Source organism: Dermacentor variabilis, chromosome 2 (genome assembly GCF_050947875.1).
Source record: "Dermacentor variabilis isolate Ectoservices chromosome 2, ASM5094787v1, whole genome shotgun sequence".
NCBI classification, from domain to species: domain Eukaryota; kingdom Metazoa; phylum Arthropoda; class Arachnida; order Ixodida; family Ixodidae; genus Dermacentor; species Dermacentor variabilis.
Window position 1 is genome coordinate 84,403,652 of NC_134569.1, and position 13,234 is coordinate 84,416,885.

Genomic DNA, 13,234 nt, shown 5'->3' on the forward strand with positions numbered 1-13,234 from the left:
TAGGCCAACCCTTATTGGTATTTTGTAATATGGACGTCACAGATAATCAGATGTATATATACTTGCCCGTTGGTATTATGGCGTGTGTAGCATCTGTCTGTTATTCTCACTTCTCTATCTTTCTTCCTACGAGTTGAATTCGGTTCGGAGGGAACTTTCAGAAGCCACGCAAAATCGCAGCATGTTTATATATGTTTATCACCCGAGTAGTGTTTGCAGTGTCGCTCGTGAAAGTGGAGAACGACAGATTTATCAAACGGTTTTTCGGGTCCTCTCCGCTTACACAGAGCCACTCAGACTTACCGGAGTAAGAATTCACCGAAAATGTTTTATAGATATATAACCTGTCTTGGCTAACAGTACTGCGTAGTGGAGAGAGAGTACTTGCATGGTTTGCGTTGCCAATAGTTAGACCCATCTCAGCTTACCCTTTGTGTTGCTTAAGACTCATCGACGAACCTGGTCATGCTCACAGAAAATAACGTAAATGGGCCCTCTAGAAGCAAATTGGTCCTTTCGAGTCCGCTATATCGTTGAGTAAGCGTAAATTTTATATAAGAATGCGCCAGACACATGCAGGCTACAATAGGGTGTGGGACGGGGCTTGTTGATGTTGCCTGGTATTACAAATCTCAGCACGCAAGTCAAGGGCGAGAAGGAACGAAGACGAGTGTTATCTTCGTCCTTTCTCGTCTTTGTCTGTTTGCGCGTTGTGATTTGCAATATCACAGGTAAGCTACGTACTAGAAGAGTTTGCTTGTCTAACTGAAGAGCAGTTGTTCTTGAGGGGCGAAAGGAGGAAAGGCTGGCACTCACTGCACTGCAAGAACAACGGAGAGAGTCACCCACCACCCACCGCGTTAGCCAGTAGCAATGGATGGTGTTGCGCTGCTATAGCAACGAGGTCGCGCGTTCGAATCGCGCCTTCGGCGGCCGCATTTCGCTGGGGGTGAAATGCAAAAGCACCTGTGGGCCGATCATTGGGTGCACTTTAAGGAAGCCCAAGTGTTCCTAATTAATTCCGAGCCCCCCCCCCCCCCTCCTTGGTCCTCTCACACGCACACTCACACCATGGCGTCTCCCATAATCAGATCGCGTGCTTTGGGCTCGTAAAACCCCAGAATTTCATTTTCATGTAACAACGAAGAGTTAAGCATCGGAAAGAAAGACTATTTTATAATGATATATGCCTCAGTGCATATTTCTGTCGCCATAAATACCTATATATTGTGTGTATACGGTGAGATCGGCGGCGCAAAATTGAACCCCGTTCGAGCAAGTCTTCCCGCGCAGCATGCATGGCAGGATAGCCGCGAACGACTGAAAACAAATGAATGAATGAATGAATGAATGAATGAATGAATGAATGAATGAATGAATCGTGTCAAACTGACAAATAAGAGCGTCAAGGAAAATGCAAGGAACGAATTGCCGGCGGAATAATACCGGGCGTCCGGTTGTATCTGCTATCAGCGCGCATAAATCGTCTCACGGCGCAATGGCGACGACGTCGTCGAGCAACGCGTCCACCGATAGCCGGTCACCTGCCTTCAGCGACCACAATGCATGCGGGGCCAGCCCAGCCGACGCCTTCTGGCGGCGACGGCGGCTGCGTCCTTATCGGGCCCCTGGGAATCGCGCAGGACGCCATCGGTCGCATATCAGAAAGCCTAACACCAGTTCCGTTCAGCGCAGTCCGCTTAATGACACTCGCGCACTCGCGCTTTTGCCCTGCGCGGAGAAATCAGTGCGAAGGTATAGAACCGCGCCTGCTCTCGGATCACGTCGAATGAGGCGACTGACCGTTGGTTGGTCCTTTCTGCGCAGTGCATTGGAAGTGAGGAGCGCGGTGACGACGAATGGCGAGGGGGAGCTCTGACGCGCTGCGATACCATAGGGTAGAACGTTTCAACCCACATGACGTTGTGCTGCACGTAAGTCCGAAGCCCTAGTGCAGGCGTTCTCGCGTCGCTTCCTTGGCCCTGCCCACTACACCGCGCGCACCTGGCCGACTTCCCGTGCGCACGAGAAGAGAAACCGCCAGCAGGGCTCACGCTCAGGCAAACAGTCACCTAACAGGTTTGCGTGTTGGGCAGATGACAGCATCCGCCGGAGTTTCGGCGTTGGCAGTGGCGACAGACAGTTCTCGTACAAGACGTCCGCGAAGCGCGTCGCGCTGACATTTTGCTGCACAACCATGACTCGGAGAATGTTCCTGCCGCTGGTCGTCACCGCTATATTTCTGAGCGCCAAGTGAGTTGGGTGGAGACTGTACATGTGTGATTCGGATCCAGTATGTACGTAGCCATATCATGTAACAACTATCCATTTACTTATATGATTTCAAGGGCATGTAGAGAGAATGAGAAGAAGCTGGAGGTTTTAATTCGCGTGTGTTTGTATAACGGTCGAGACGTCCTGTTTACTGCTGCCAGTGGGCCGCGTCAGCCGGATGTGAAGGGCCGACGCAGCAGCACCACTTGGCCCGCACCCATGCAGCTTTACCCACGAGAAAGGCTTGCGTATAAGTTACCCCTCATATTTTCAGAAATATTAACCGAGGTCATACAGCTTGCGCTGATGAACTAAATTCACCAACGCTAAATCACTAAATTTGCACGAACACAGTTGACGCAGCGACAAAATATTGTGGCAAGTCCGCGTAATACGAAATCAACCAGGATTTTAGTATATTTACATACTTTAGTTTCGGAGGAGACATGTGCGATGGGCTTGGCGAGAGTAGGCTTCAATTTTCGCGAGCTAGCAGTCACTATAGCTTACATGCGAATCGGTGTGGCAGGTTAGCTCAAGGTTTTGTAAAAACCTACAAGTAACCATCCTCATTGCACTCCGAAGAATTGAAGCAAATACAATACAAACCAGAAAAACAAATAAAAGATTAATTCTGCTCGATTGCATTCAACGTATGGTCGATCCATTTCGCGACGCTTTGGTTTGCATGGCCGTACTTACGTCGGTGTCGCGCTTCAGTAATAATCGACAGGGCCCAAAAGAATTGTCGCACTGCTGCAACCTTTTGAATGTCAACGCTTCTTTGTCGCGTTCTTGTCGGTGTTAATTCCCTTTGTTGGGTCACAGCAACGCCAGGCACTACCCCTCTAACGGAATATCGTGTTTGTTTGTTTGTTTGTTTGTTTGTTTGTTTGTTTGTTTGTTTGTTTGTTTGTTTGTTTGTTTGTTTGTTTGTTTGCCGGGGCAAACAAGTGATAGATTAGCCCTGAGCTGGAATCTCTGCGGCTGTAATCAGCTATGCGGAGAGACGGCGGCATAGTTCCTCGCAGCGTCTGCCCACGTGGAAGAATCGGCCGTTCCTCATTGGTCTCCCTGATCGGCGGCGAGCGGCATGCCGCAGCTCCCAAGACCCGTTCGCTCCGCGGTAGGAAACAGCCGCTCGTCAGTTTCCGCGGAGTGCATTCTGCCACTAGTTTGATCGTACTTTAACACTCAAGAGCATAAGTTTTGGCGTGTTATCCTTTTTTTTTTCGAGGAAGGAAAGATTGTGGTGCTAAGGAAAGGAAAAGAAAGGAAGAAAGTAAACAAGAGCAGCAGCAGAAACAACCCCACCTCCTCCCCCCGCCCTTCGCCAAAATAAAAGGAACAAAAAAATAGAACTTTTATTCCATAGCACGTTTTAGTGACTGCTGACCTTTAGCAGATCGTCTTCAAGCTCCTAGAGGATACTTGCTAAAATTGGACGCCGCGAAACATGGGGGTTGTTGGTAATTACGCTGGGTGTGCATGGGAGATCAAAACTAAAGGAAAGGTTGATTTCACGGGCGCGTTCGAGACGTTGGAAATGTTAGCCCACGATTACAGATGGCTGACATAAATGATGTTCCTTTCAAACATTCTACAGCTATGGCACTATGTGTTCGCGTCTCTGAAGACTTCTTCCGCGGCGTCACTTTATTCAGAGAGCTTCAGAATTCCCCTTCCAAGTCGCCCATTATTTCGCGGCCATGATCATACGGAGTTAAGACCATGTGCCAAGTTAGCTGTGTCAAGTTAAGACCATGTGCCAAGCTAGACAACGCGTGTTGGCGTTGATGCGCCCGTGGCATAACCACAGCTCTCTGAATGGACGAGTTGGATTTCCGACTCCTGGTTCTGTTTTGTTTGGGCGACCGCTTTGTTCCGTTTTTCTTTGTTTATTCAGGAGAAATGACGAATGTTATATTGAAATCCTCTACAGGAGCTTCCCTGTGTATACGTGGGCGTGCTACCTGCATGTGTGATCACACCATAATAGAACTGACGGGCTGTTACACTGACGAACCGGCTCCGTGAAGCTGCATTTCACATTTCCATGAATTCCAGCATTCACTAGCTTTTTTATTAATGTTATATAGTACAGGTTGGGAATTGTGAACACGCTGATTTCTTTTGTCTTGTAATGTCTTTTCGGACACGTCTAGCTACTTACGTAGCTTTTAGCCCAAAATGACCTATACAGCATGCGCCTACTGCAAGATTGATTGATTGATTGATTGATTGATTGATTGATTGATTGATTGATTGATTGATTGATTGATTGATTGATTGATTCGCAAGCGAGCAGGGTGCGCATTTTACTGAAGCACTTAAAGTGTCCATTGATCTTGATCTGGAAAGAAGAATGATAGGTGTAACGTTAAAGGATAAGAAAAGAGCAGATTGGGTGAGGGAACAAACGCGAGTTAATGACATCTTAGTTGAAATCAAGAAAAAGAAATGGGCATGGGCAGGACATGTAATGAGGAGGGAGGATAACCGATGGTCATTAAGGGTTACGGACTGGATCCCAAGGGAAGGGAAGCGTAGCAGGGGGCGGCAGAAAGTTAGGTGGGCGGATGAGATTAAGAAGTTTGCAGGGACGGCATGGCCACAATTAGTACATGACCGGGGTTGTTGGAGAAATATGGGAGAGGCATTTGCCCTGCAGTGGGCGTAACCAGGCTGATGATGATGATGATGATGATGATGATCTTGCACATGCCTTCCTGCCCTGCGTGTTACGGCTCGGCGTATGTAAGCGTATATGATCCAGCAAGTAACGTGGCCCCAGTCCAGTGGCGCACAAGCGTCTCTATAGTAGGACTGATGCGCCAGTCGTTTAACGGAACCTCGTTTCATTATTTATTTATTTATTTTTTATTTCTTCATGCTGTCAACCCTCTGCTGAGGGTTCTTACAGGGAGGGTTTACATACAGGCAGACCATATATACAGGTGCATCAAGCGGCAGCGGAATCACAAAAACACATGCTTAACAATTTTTCAATTTCACAAACATCACTGGCATTTGCCACAAAGCTTGGTATCGCGTTCCAAAGTTCAGTCACGGCAGGGAAAAAAGAGACACACATCACTGTGAGCAAAGTATGGGCGTAAAACATATTGGGGATTAACACGACTGCTTCGTTTTCCTGGAAGCTGCACACACTCATCTTTGTTGATCTTTAAATAGATTTTCAAAAAAAAATGTTGATTTAAATCATCTTCATTGATTTTTTTAAACACGCTTGCACCGTGCCCCTTACGTGTTGCTTGCATTTCACGGCGGCTGCACGTCGCTCGCAGGGCTCAGGACGGCAACGAATGTAGCTGCGTCGTGATGCTGCACCAGGAGGGTGCCGAGCCGGTCCAGCTCTACAAGGAGTGCACCTCCATTGTGGGCAGCTTGTGCACCGATGCCGACTTTGAGTTCTGCAGCCAGTTCTGCAAGAAAGAGGTTCGTAGTATACATGCGGACGCGAGGAGCGTCTGAACCACGGTGTCAGAAGTATTGGTCAGAGCTACCCTTTTCACAATGCCCTCTTCGCGACTTTCCATGGATGTCGTATCGAGGCAGGTCACGTCTGATATCGCCGAGTCATAAATGGAGCACTCTGCGCGGCTACGGCACCAAAGGGCAGCTGCAGGATTTGTTCCAAGTCCTGGGATGCTCAAAACACATTGAGTTTCATATGTTTCTTTTTGTCATTACAATCATATGCGTAATACGGTCATAAGCGTATTAAATATTTTATCGGGGTCACATCTCTGGTATCAGAGTCATAAGTGAAGCGTCCCGCACAGCCACGACGCGAAAGAGCAGCCGTAAAGTTTGATCGAGGTCCACGGATATGATACACACACACACACACGCACACACACACACACACACGCACACACACACACACACACACACACACACACACACACACACACATATATATATATATATATATATATATATATATATATATATATATATATATATATATATATATATATATATATATATATATATATATATATATATATATCAGAAGTTTTCCTCGTCACTACGGACATACGCATAGTAAAGTTTAGAATATGCGTGGTTTTCCGCAAATGAAACTTGAAGATTTCCTCAAGCTAATGAGCTCTTGCTGTCGCCAGCACATTGACGCGCAGACGATAGTGTGCGCGGGTGCCAACGTCGAAGAACTGAGCGGTGAGTTGTGCGATGATGTATGGGCAGGCGTTCAGCATTTGTGAAAACCGTGCCCTCAAGAGTTCGCGGAACGCATTAACCTGCACCGCAGCAAGCGAAATTTTGAAAGTGCTATGTGCTCTCTCTCTTCCCCTTCCCCGTCTTTCATCGCACCCATCCCTCTCCCATGTGTAGGGTAGCAAAACGGTTAAGCTAAACTGGTTAACCTCCCTGCCTTTCCTTCTCCCCTTTTTCCTTCCTTCCTTCCTTGAAAGAGCGGGCAGTGTTATGGTTCCTCCACGGCGAAGGGAGCATCGACTGCAGCTTATAAGACCTGTTATTAGGCGAGTTGAGGTTTCATGATACGCAACACAATGAAAGAAGTGAAAAAAGAAAAGAAAGAAAGAAAATACGCGGCCAAGACAAAACAGCACAAGCGTTCTTTTTGCACTCTTTCTAGCGCTCAGTTTTATTCTGTGATTTATTTGTGCGTACTCGCCAATGGCTTAGGCCCATGTGGAGTTTCTCGGCTGAGCGAGAGGACGCGAGTTTGATTTCCTGTACCGCTGCGGTGCCGTATACAGGTAAGGTCGCGTGAAAAACTATTACTGTAAAATTGATATCAAAACAAGTAAAAATAAGGCGGGGGGAGGGGGGAGGGGGGAGTTCGTCAAACAGTGCTGCGTTGTTAAACTCATTAGAGGGTTCAGAACCCAAGCGTCTTTGCTTACCCAAAAGCCCACGCACTGCTTACGTTCTTTTGTAACCATTTTCTGTTCTTTTGTATTCGTTGCGATTTGCATAACGTATATTTTTGGGTGTGCAAAACCCAAAACTTCCCATTATTACTTGCACGTATATCCACAAACGCAGTCGCAGTGCTTACCCGTAGTGATTTGTTGAACAACAGCTGCGCAGTATGTAAATGGAATGTAAGACATAATGTATGTGCTTGGGAGAAACCAAGTAAAGGAGAAAAATGGAGTAGTAAGCCTCAATTCGGAAATAACGTTTTGACGCCTTGACGAAGGCAAAGCCACAATCGGCTTCCTCCGGAGTGACACTTCTTTCTTCCTTGTTCTTCGATGGTCCCCTCAGCTGCGCGGCATATAACAATGGAACTGTCTCGTTCGATCGTTTGCTTCGGTTTCTGGGGCAGATTTGTTTTACAGTGGAGCTATGCTCACGAGGAACACGCATTGTCCTCGCTTGGCTTCTTTTTATTTAAACACTGTTTTCCATTCGCGTTACCTCCCCCTTGCAGATGTCGGCAATCACAGGCAACCTGGATGCGATGTTTGCGCCCACGAACGTGTCGGTTGGCCAGAGCCTGTGCGACATGGCCAAGAAGCCGGTGACCGGTGGGCTCGTCAAGCTGGCTGCCTTCGTGTGCGATCAGGACGTGCGGGATGTTGACGCGCAGCAGCCGCAGAAGCTCTGCTGTGACAAGGAGGTGCGCTGGGAGCGCTGCAAAGGCGGCAGCGGCAGTGCGGGGACCACGGCCGCACCTCGCCGAGCGTAGCTGTCGTTACAAGCAGCGGAACGTAGAGCCTCCGATGTCCGCAACCCGTAACACGTCGCCGTGCCGCGCATCTCGGAAGCTGCGCGGCTGCAGTTCGTCTGCTCTGAAGACACCTTCTACGTGGCACGGCCCACCTTTCTTTTTTTTTTTTTTCGCGCACTCATTTCCCTATCTCCATGCCATTTGGACTGACGTTCCTATTGTTCCTATTGCCAAGCACCACGTGACGAAAGCACGAATGCAAAAGCATTCATGGTCGCGATCATACGACCGCCGATCCACACAGCGCAACGTCGCACCACTGAAGTTGCTGGCTTTGCGTTATCTAGGAGGCGTTGGCACAGGCCCCTGCAAGGCGGAAAACTCTTGACTGTTATCATGCGTTTCCCGTGAATACTTCAGATCACGCGTAACAGCAGTACTCTTCGGCGTATTGCATAATCCGTCTGAAGAACGTGCGACTACCGCTTGCGATAATGTCGCAGGGAGACAAAAGACGCGACAGGGGAGCAAAGTCAAGTTACCGAAGTCAGCTGACAAGAAATAGTGTATAGGGGTACAACCTGTCAGGCACGCACGCACACACACACACAAATGTAAAGGTCGCTCGGCTGTTGTCTGCCATGGTCGGCTGCCCAATAGCGATAGGCTATATACATATACGCGCGTTCCCTGTTGCTGTACCCTTGAGTGGACGACCCACAACTGCAGCCTCTACGACAGTGCGAGGAATCACTGGCCGTGAAGAATGCTTCGATAGGTACTGTGTGACAGAGTCCTTCGGGCCAACGGTCTTCATGTGCTGCTCACTGAACCGGCTGACAATCAAACTTCGATGCGCCGAGACATCGTAGATTCGCTTCCGATCCAGTAAATGTTTTGCCAAAGTGCACGGTGATATTGTGAAGGGCTCTGAATATTCAATGAATGACACCCAGCTGAAAGTTGGCTCATTTTTTTTTCTTTTTTCCCTGCTAGATAAATGAATGGTGCAATGTAAGTGAAGTGCGAAACAATTAATGAATATACAGGGTGTCCCAGCAATCATGCATCGCGTTTTCCTTTTTCTTTCTTTTTAAGATGGGCCATTCCACGCGAAGTCGACCAAGTGCATATTGTTCACAGTCGAGTAGAGTAACCACCTGTAATTTTTTGTTCGGGCTAGTCAACTTAATATTTAAGTGCAATTAGCTATTTCTTAAATTACTGCTCTGAATGCCATGCGGTTAATGAAGTACTTGCAGGATATTGAAAGATAGTTAAAACTGGTGTGTTTTCAGTCACGTACGTTTTGTACGTTCATTTTTTCCGACTGATGAAGAAAGCCCACAAAAAAAAAAATATTGCGACTAACCGTCCGCTCAACGTTTATAGATACCTTAAACGTTACGTCCACTCGCCTCAAAAAGCAGCGCCCTCAAACAAGCTCCGCAGGAGTTAGCAGATGCCGGCGCACATCCCGTATAGCAACAACAAGGCAACAAGGCACCAAGGCATCGCACGATCGCGACCGGAGCGCGATAGATCGCCCACTAACTCCTGTAGAGCTCGTTTGAAGGCGCTACTTTCTGTTATCTTCGCGTAGAATGACCTGTCTTATTTTTTTTAAGAAAGAAAAAAAAGGAAAAAAAACGCGATGCATGATAGCTGGGACACCCTGCATATGCATGTCATCTATTAAAACGGAAACCTTTTTGTTGTTGTTATTATTGGGTTTTTTATTGTTTCGGCCAATACAAATGCGCTGCACACGAATCACGTCTATGCAGAAACTGTATTCCTGACCGCAGGTCTTGTTCTCGTAGTGCGTTGTCGCACCAGTCACTCGTAATACAGGTAGAATGGCGAAACATTCGAATATTCCGATAAATCAAACTAAATTTTTTTTCTAGGCCAGAGTGATTGCTCCGGAAGAAAGAAAACAAGAAAAAGGTGTATAGAACATGAAACAGCTAAGTGTAAGCAGAATAGATTAGGAAACATGAGTGATAAACAATTATCTACAAAGGCGAGAAAAATACAGACGGACAAATAAATATGGAAATATAATACCGTCCTTGTAGCGAGGATATTGTCTGCGTGTAAGCAGCATCATTCGTCTAGGTGTGCTGTGAGATATAAAGAGTGCATAGCCTGTTTAGAAATTTTATTTCTTTAGGTTATCTGGTTACACTTAGATGAGCATATTGCACAATATCATAGGTTGAGATGAAATTTTTTATATGTCATAATTAAAGTGCGTCACATTTCTACCAGAGAGAGAGAGAGAGAGAGAGATGCAAATGAGAGAAAGGCAGGGAGGTTAACCAGAGTGAAAACCTCCGGTTTGCTACCCTGCACTAGGGAAAGGGGAATTAAAGACGGAAGGAAGAGCGCGACAAAAATAAAAGTGTGAGAAAAAAAATGAAAATGGATGGAATGGGATCACTATAGTCTTTCTAATAGGCCACTGTCACGTAAAAAGTTCAACAAAGCCTTGACCGACTTTCGCTGCGACGACAGTTCATGTCGGCATTCCAAGACTGACTGTTCTGAAAGTGGCCTGCTATCAAGGAGTGCCAACGCGGCCGCTAGTGACAGCCGGTGCCCACTGTATCGAGGACAGTGACAAAGCACGTGTTCGATATAGTCTCCTCGCCGCCGCAGTGACTGCAAGCCGCGCTGTCGTCCATACTGACTCGGAAGGCGAAAGATCTTGTGTAGGCGACACCAAGCCACAGTCGGCGAAGTACTGCTGTCTCGAGTCGAGAGAGTCCAGATGGGGGTCGAAGTCGAAGGGATGGGTTCAGTCGGTGTAGACGTGTGTGCTTCAACCTTGGTGTGTTACATAAAGTTCTGATGGCTTCATTTGCGAGCACACGAATTTCATTGCAGCGTCTGTTCTTGAGAATGGAATGGAGTCTTGCAAGCCCTCCTCATGTGCAGATCGTGCTGCTGCGTCGGCATGTTCATTTTTCTACCATACTTGACCTATGACTTATGCCTTAACGTGCTTGCCAGTGTTTCTAAATATATAGCGGCTAGAAAACCCTGCAATAATGTTTTCGCATTTCATTAAATATAACTACATTTGCTGTAACATTATAGTAACTAGGTATATTATTATGGTTTATCTGTCCTAAAGCACATTTTCCTTGACCTGGATGCTTAAATAACCTTGCTTCTCGTCGCTGTAGAACGGAAAGTTACGTGTTACTTATACCCCAGAACAATAAACAATAGCTAGTTGGTACTGTAATGAATAGATATAGAAATACAGTTGCCTTTTTCATCGAGGGAGGAAGAACGTTACGATAACAACATCATTTTAACTGCTCTCGAATATTTCATGCGTATGTTGTCAGTATGGTTATTCCAGCTTAAAATATTGTCGAAATGTTCTGGCCCACCGTCGTTGTAGCGCAGCTTTGTGTCGCGATATTTTTTAGAGTCATCATCATCAGCAGCCTAGTTACGCCCACTGCAGTGCAAAGGCCTCTCCCATACTTCTAGAAGAGCTTAAACTGTTTTTAGCATTGAATTCAAATTTGTTGCCTTACAACCAAATATACTGAGATCTCTTAGCCTCACCGTTGCTGTTTGTTCAAGCTCATTAAGCTATAGCCCCAAGAAAAAAGAAACGTTGATATCACCGGCGTACAAAACAATTTGGTTCATTAAAGCAATATATTTTTTACTATATATTATTCTTGTATATATTGTGCACAGCAATGACCAGAAAATTTACCCACGCGGCACTCCATATTCGATGGCGCTGCTGTCACATTTACAGCCTAGATCTAAGCAGGTAAATTGTTAGTCGTGACTAAAGAAAACTACTCTTAAAGCGAGATCAATGCCTCTAATCCTATAGTTTTGAATTTTACATATTGAAATATCATTTTTTAAAAATCAAATTCTTTCCGAAAACTTAAAGAGAAAATCATACCTTTCATTCCCGATATTTTCCAGAATCCTGTAATCCACGCTGGTGGTTGGAGATGATTTGCTTAGGCACGATAAAACTACTTATAAAGGTCTTTATGTTACTTGTTCTGCAACTTCTGAAAAAAGCATGTGGTCAAACGAAACCTCAAATAATAATAATAATAATAATAATAATAATAATAATAATAATAATAATAATAATAATAATAATAATAATAATAATAATAATAATAATAATAATAATAATAATAATAATAATAATAATAATAATAATAATAATAATAATATGTGCTTTATTTGTAGTAAAAGCACCACATACAAAACTGGTCAGCCCACGCCAATGAGGCTTGTAGGGCTGTACCCGGCAGTCAGTTTCAGGGACGCAATAAACTACCGGAGTGAGGAAAAAAAGAAAAAAGAACAAAAAAAAACAGAAAAGTGAAGGCAGTAAATTGGGTTCCATGCTACATGAAGAAATACTGAAAACAAACAGACATCAAACAGCGTCAGATGAGTTTTCCCTTAAATACAATTTCAGAGCACGTTTCGATGAAATGAAAAAAGAAATACCGCGGTCACGGAATTAAATGTATCGGAGACATGACAATTTCGCACAACACGTCCAATTCGCGTATAACGTAGGGGTGTAGAAAGCATGGGATGACGCCTGAGTGGTCTTGTGGGCACGAAAGGAAACAGAAAATCACTATATCAGAGAGTACAGCAAATAATAATCTGAAAAAATAATTCATCAAAGGAAGGCAACTGTAAAGCAGAAAACAAGCTATACCACCGGGAATGTTAACTTATTGGCCACATTTCGTAGCAGTAATATTAATATACAGTTCATTTTTGAACGCCATGTGAAAGAACAATGATAAAATACTGTTATACCGTATCTCAGGATACTGTAACCAAGGGCATGAATGATTATTTTGCGCACAGAAAAGGGGAGGATGAAGCGGCTATTGTAAATAGTACATGATTACTTCCGGAGTTTATTACAGAGAAGAGATAGGTGACTATTCCATGTCATATCGGAGTCGAAGATAATTCACATGTACTTTACATTCAGCGATGGTAGGAGAGGAGAGCATTGACAATTGGTACATCGTGAACCATGAAGGAAGATTGGGAGAGTGGGATCAATTCGTCTATGTGGATTGTGGAAACAAACCAGATTTGTTTTTTGCTTGTTAATAGTGATGGAGTTTCTGGAAAACCAGTCCACGACAGACAAAAAGTGACTTTGTAGCATTGCAAATCATGAAATGAAAACAGAGTGTGTGGCAAGAACAACAGTGTCATCTTCATAATTCGACATTA

General features: G+C 45.2%; 1 protein-coding gene across 1 annotated transcript; it reads left to right on the forward strand.

Moving 5' to 3' along the window:
- The first annotated feature begins 1,721 nt into the window (after positions 1-1,721).
- On the forward strand, positions 1,722-8,873 carry LOC142572206 (uncharacterized). Its single transcript, XM_075681150.1, has 3 exons — positions 1,722-2,253; positions 5,583-5,733; positions 7,724-8,873. The coding sequence occupies exons 1-3, from the start codon at positions 2,198-2,200 to the stop codon at positions 7,979-7,981; spliced, it is 465 nt and encodes a 154-aa protein (XP_075537265.1). The 5' UTR covers positions 1,722-2,197; the 3' UTR covers positions 7,982-8,873.
- The last annotated feature ends 4,361 nt before the right edge of the window (positions 8,874-13,234 follow it).

What these genes read in the sequence shown, in the direction of transcription:
- LOC142572206 (XM_075681150.1), top strand. Translation starts at nt 2,198, where the DNA reads ATGACTCGGAGAATGTTCCTGCCGCTGGTCGTCACCGCTATATTTCTG. An exon ending in GCTATATTTCTGAGCGCCAA is followed by an intron (nt 2,254 to 5,582) that starts GTGAGTTGGGTG and finishes CGTCGCTCGCAG; the next exon opens with GGCTCAGGACGGCAACGAAT. An exon ending in GCCAGTTCTGCAAGAAAGAG is followed by an intron (nt 5,734 to 7,723) that starts GTTCGTAGTATA and finishes TCCCCCTTGCAG; the next exon opens with ATGTCGGCAATCACAGGCAA.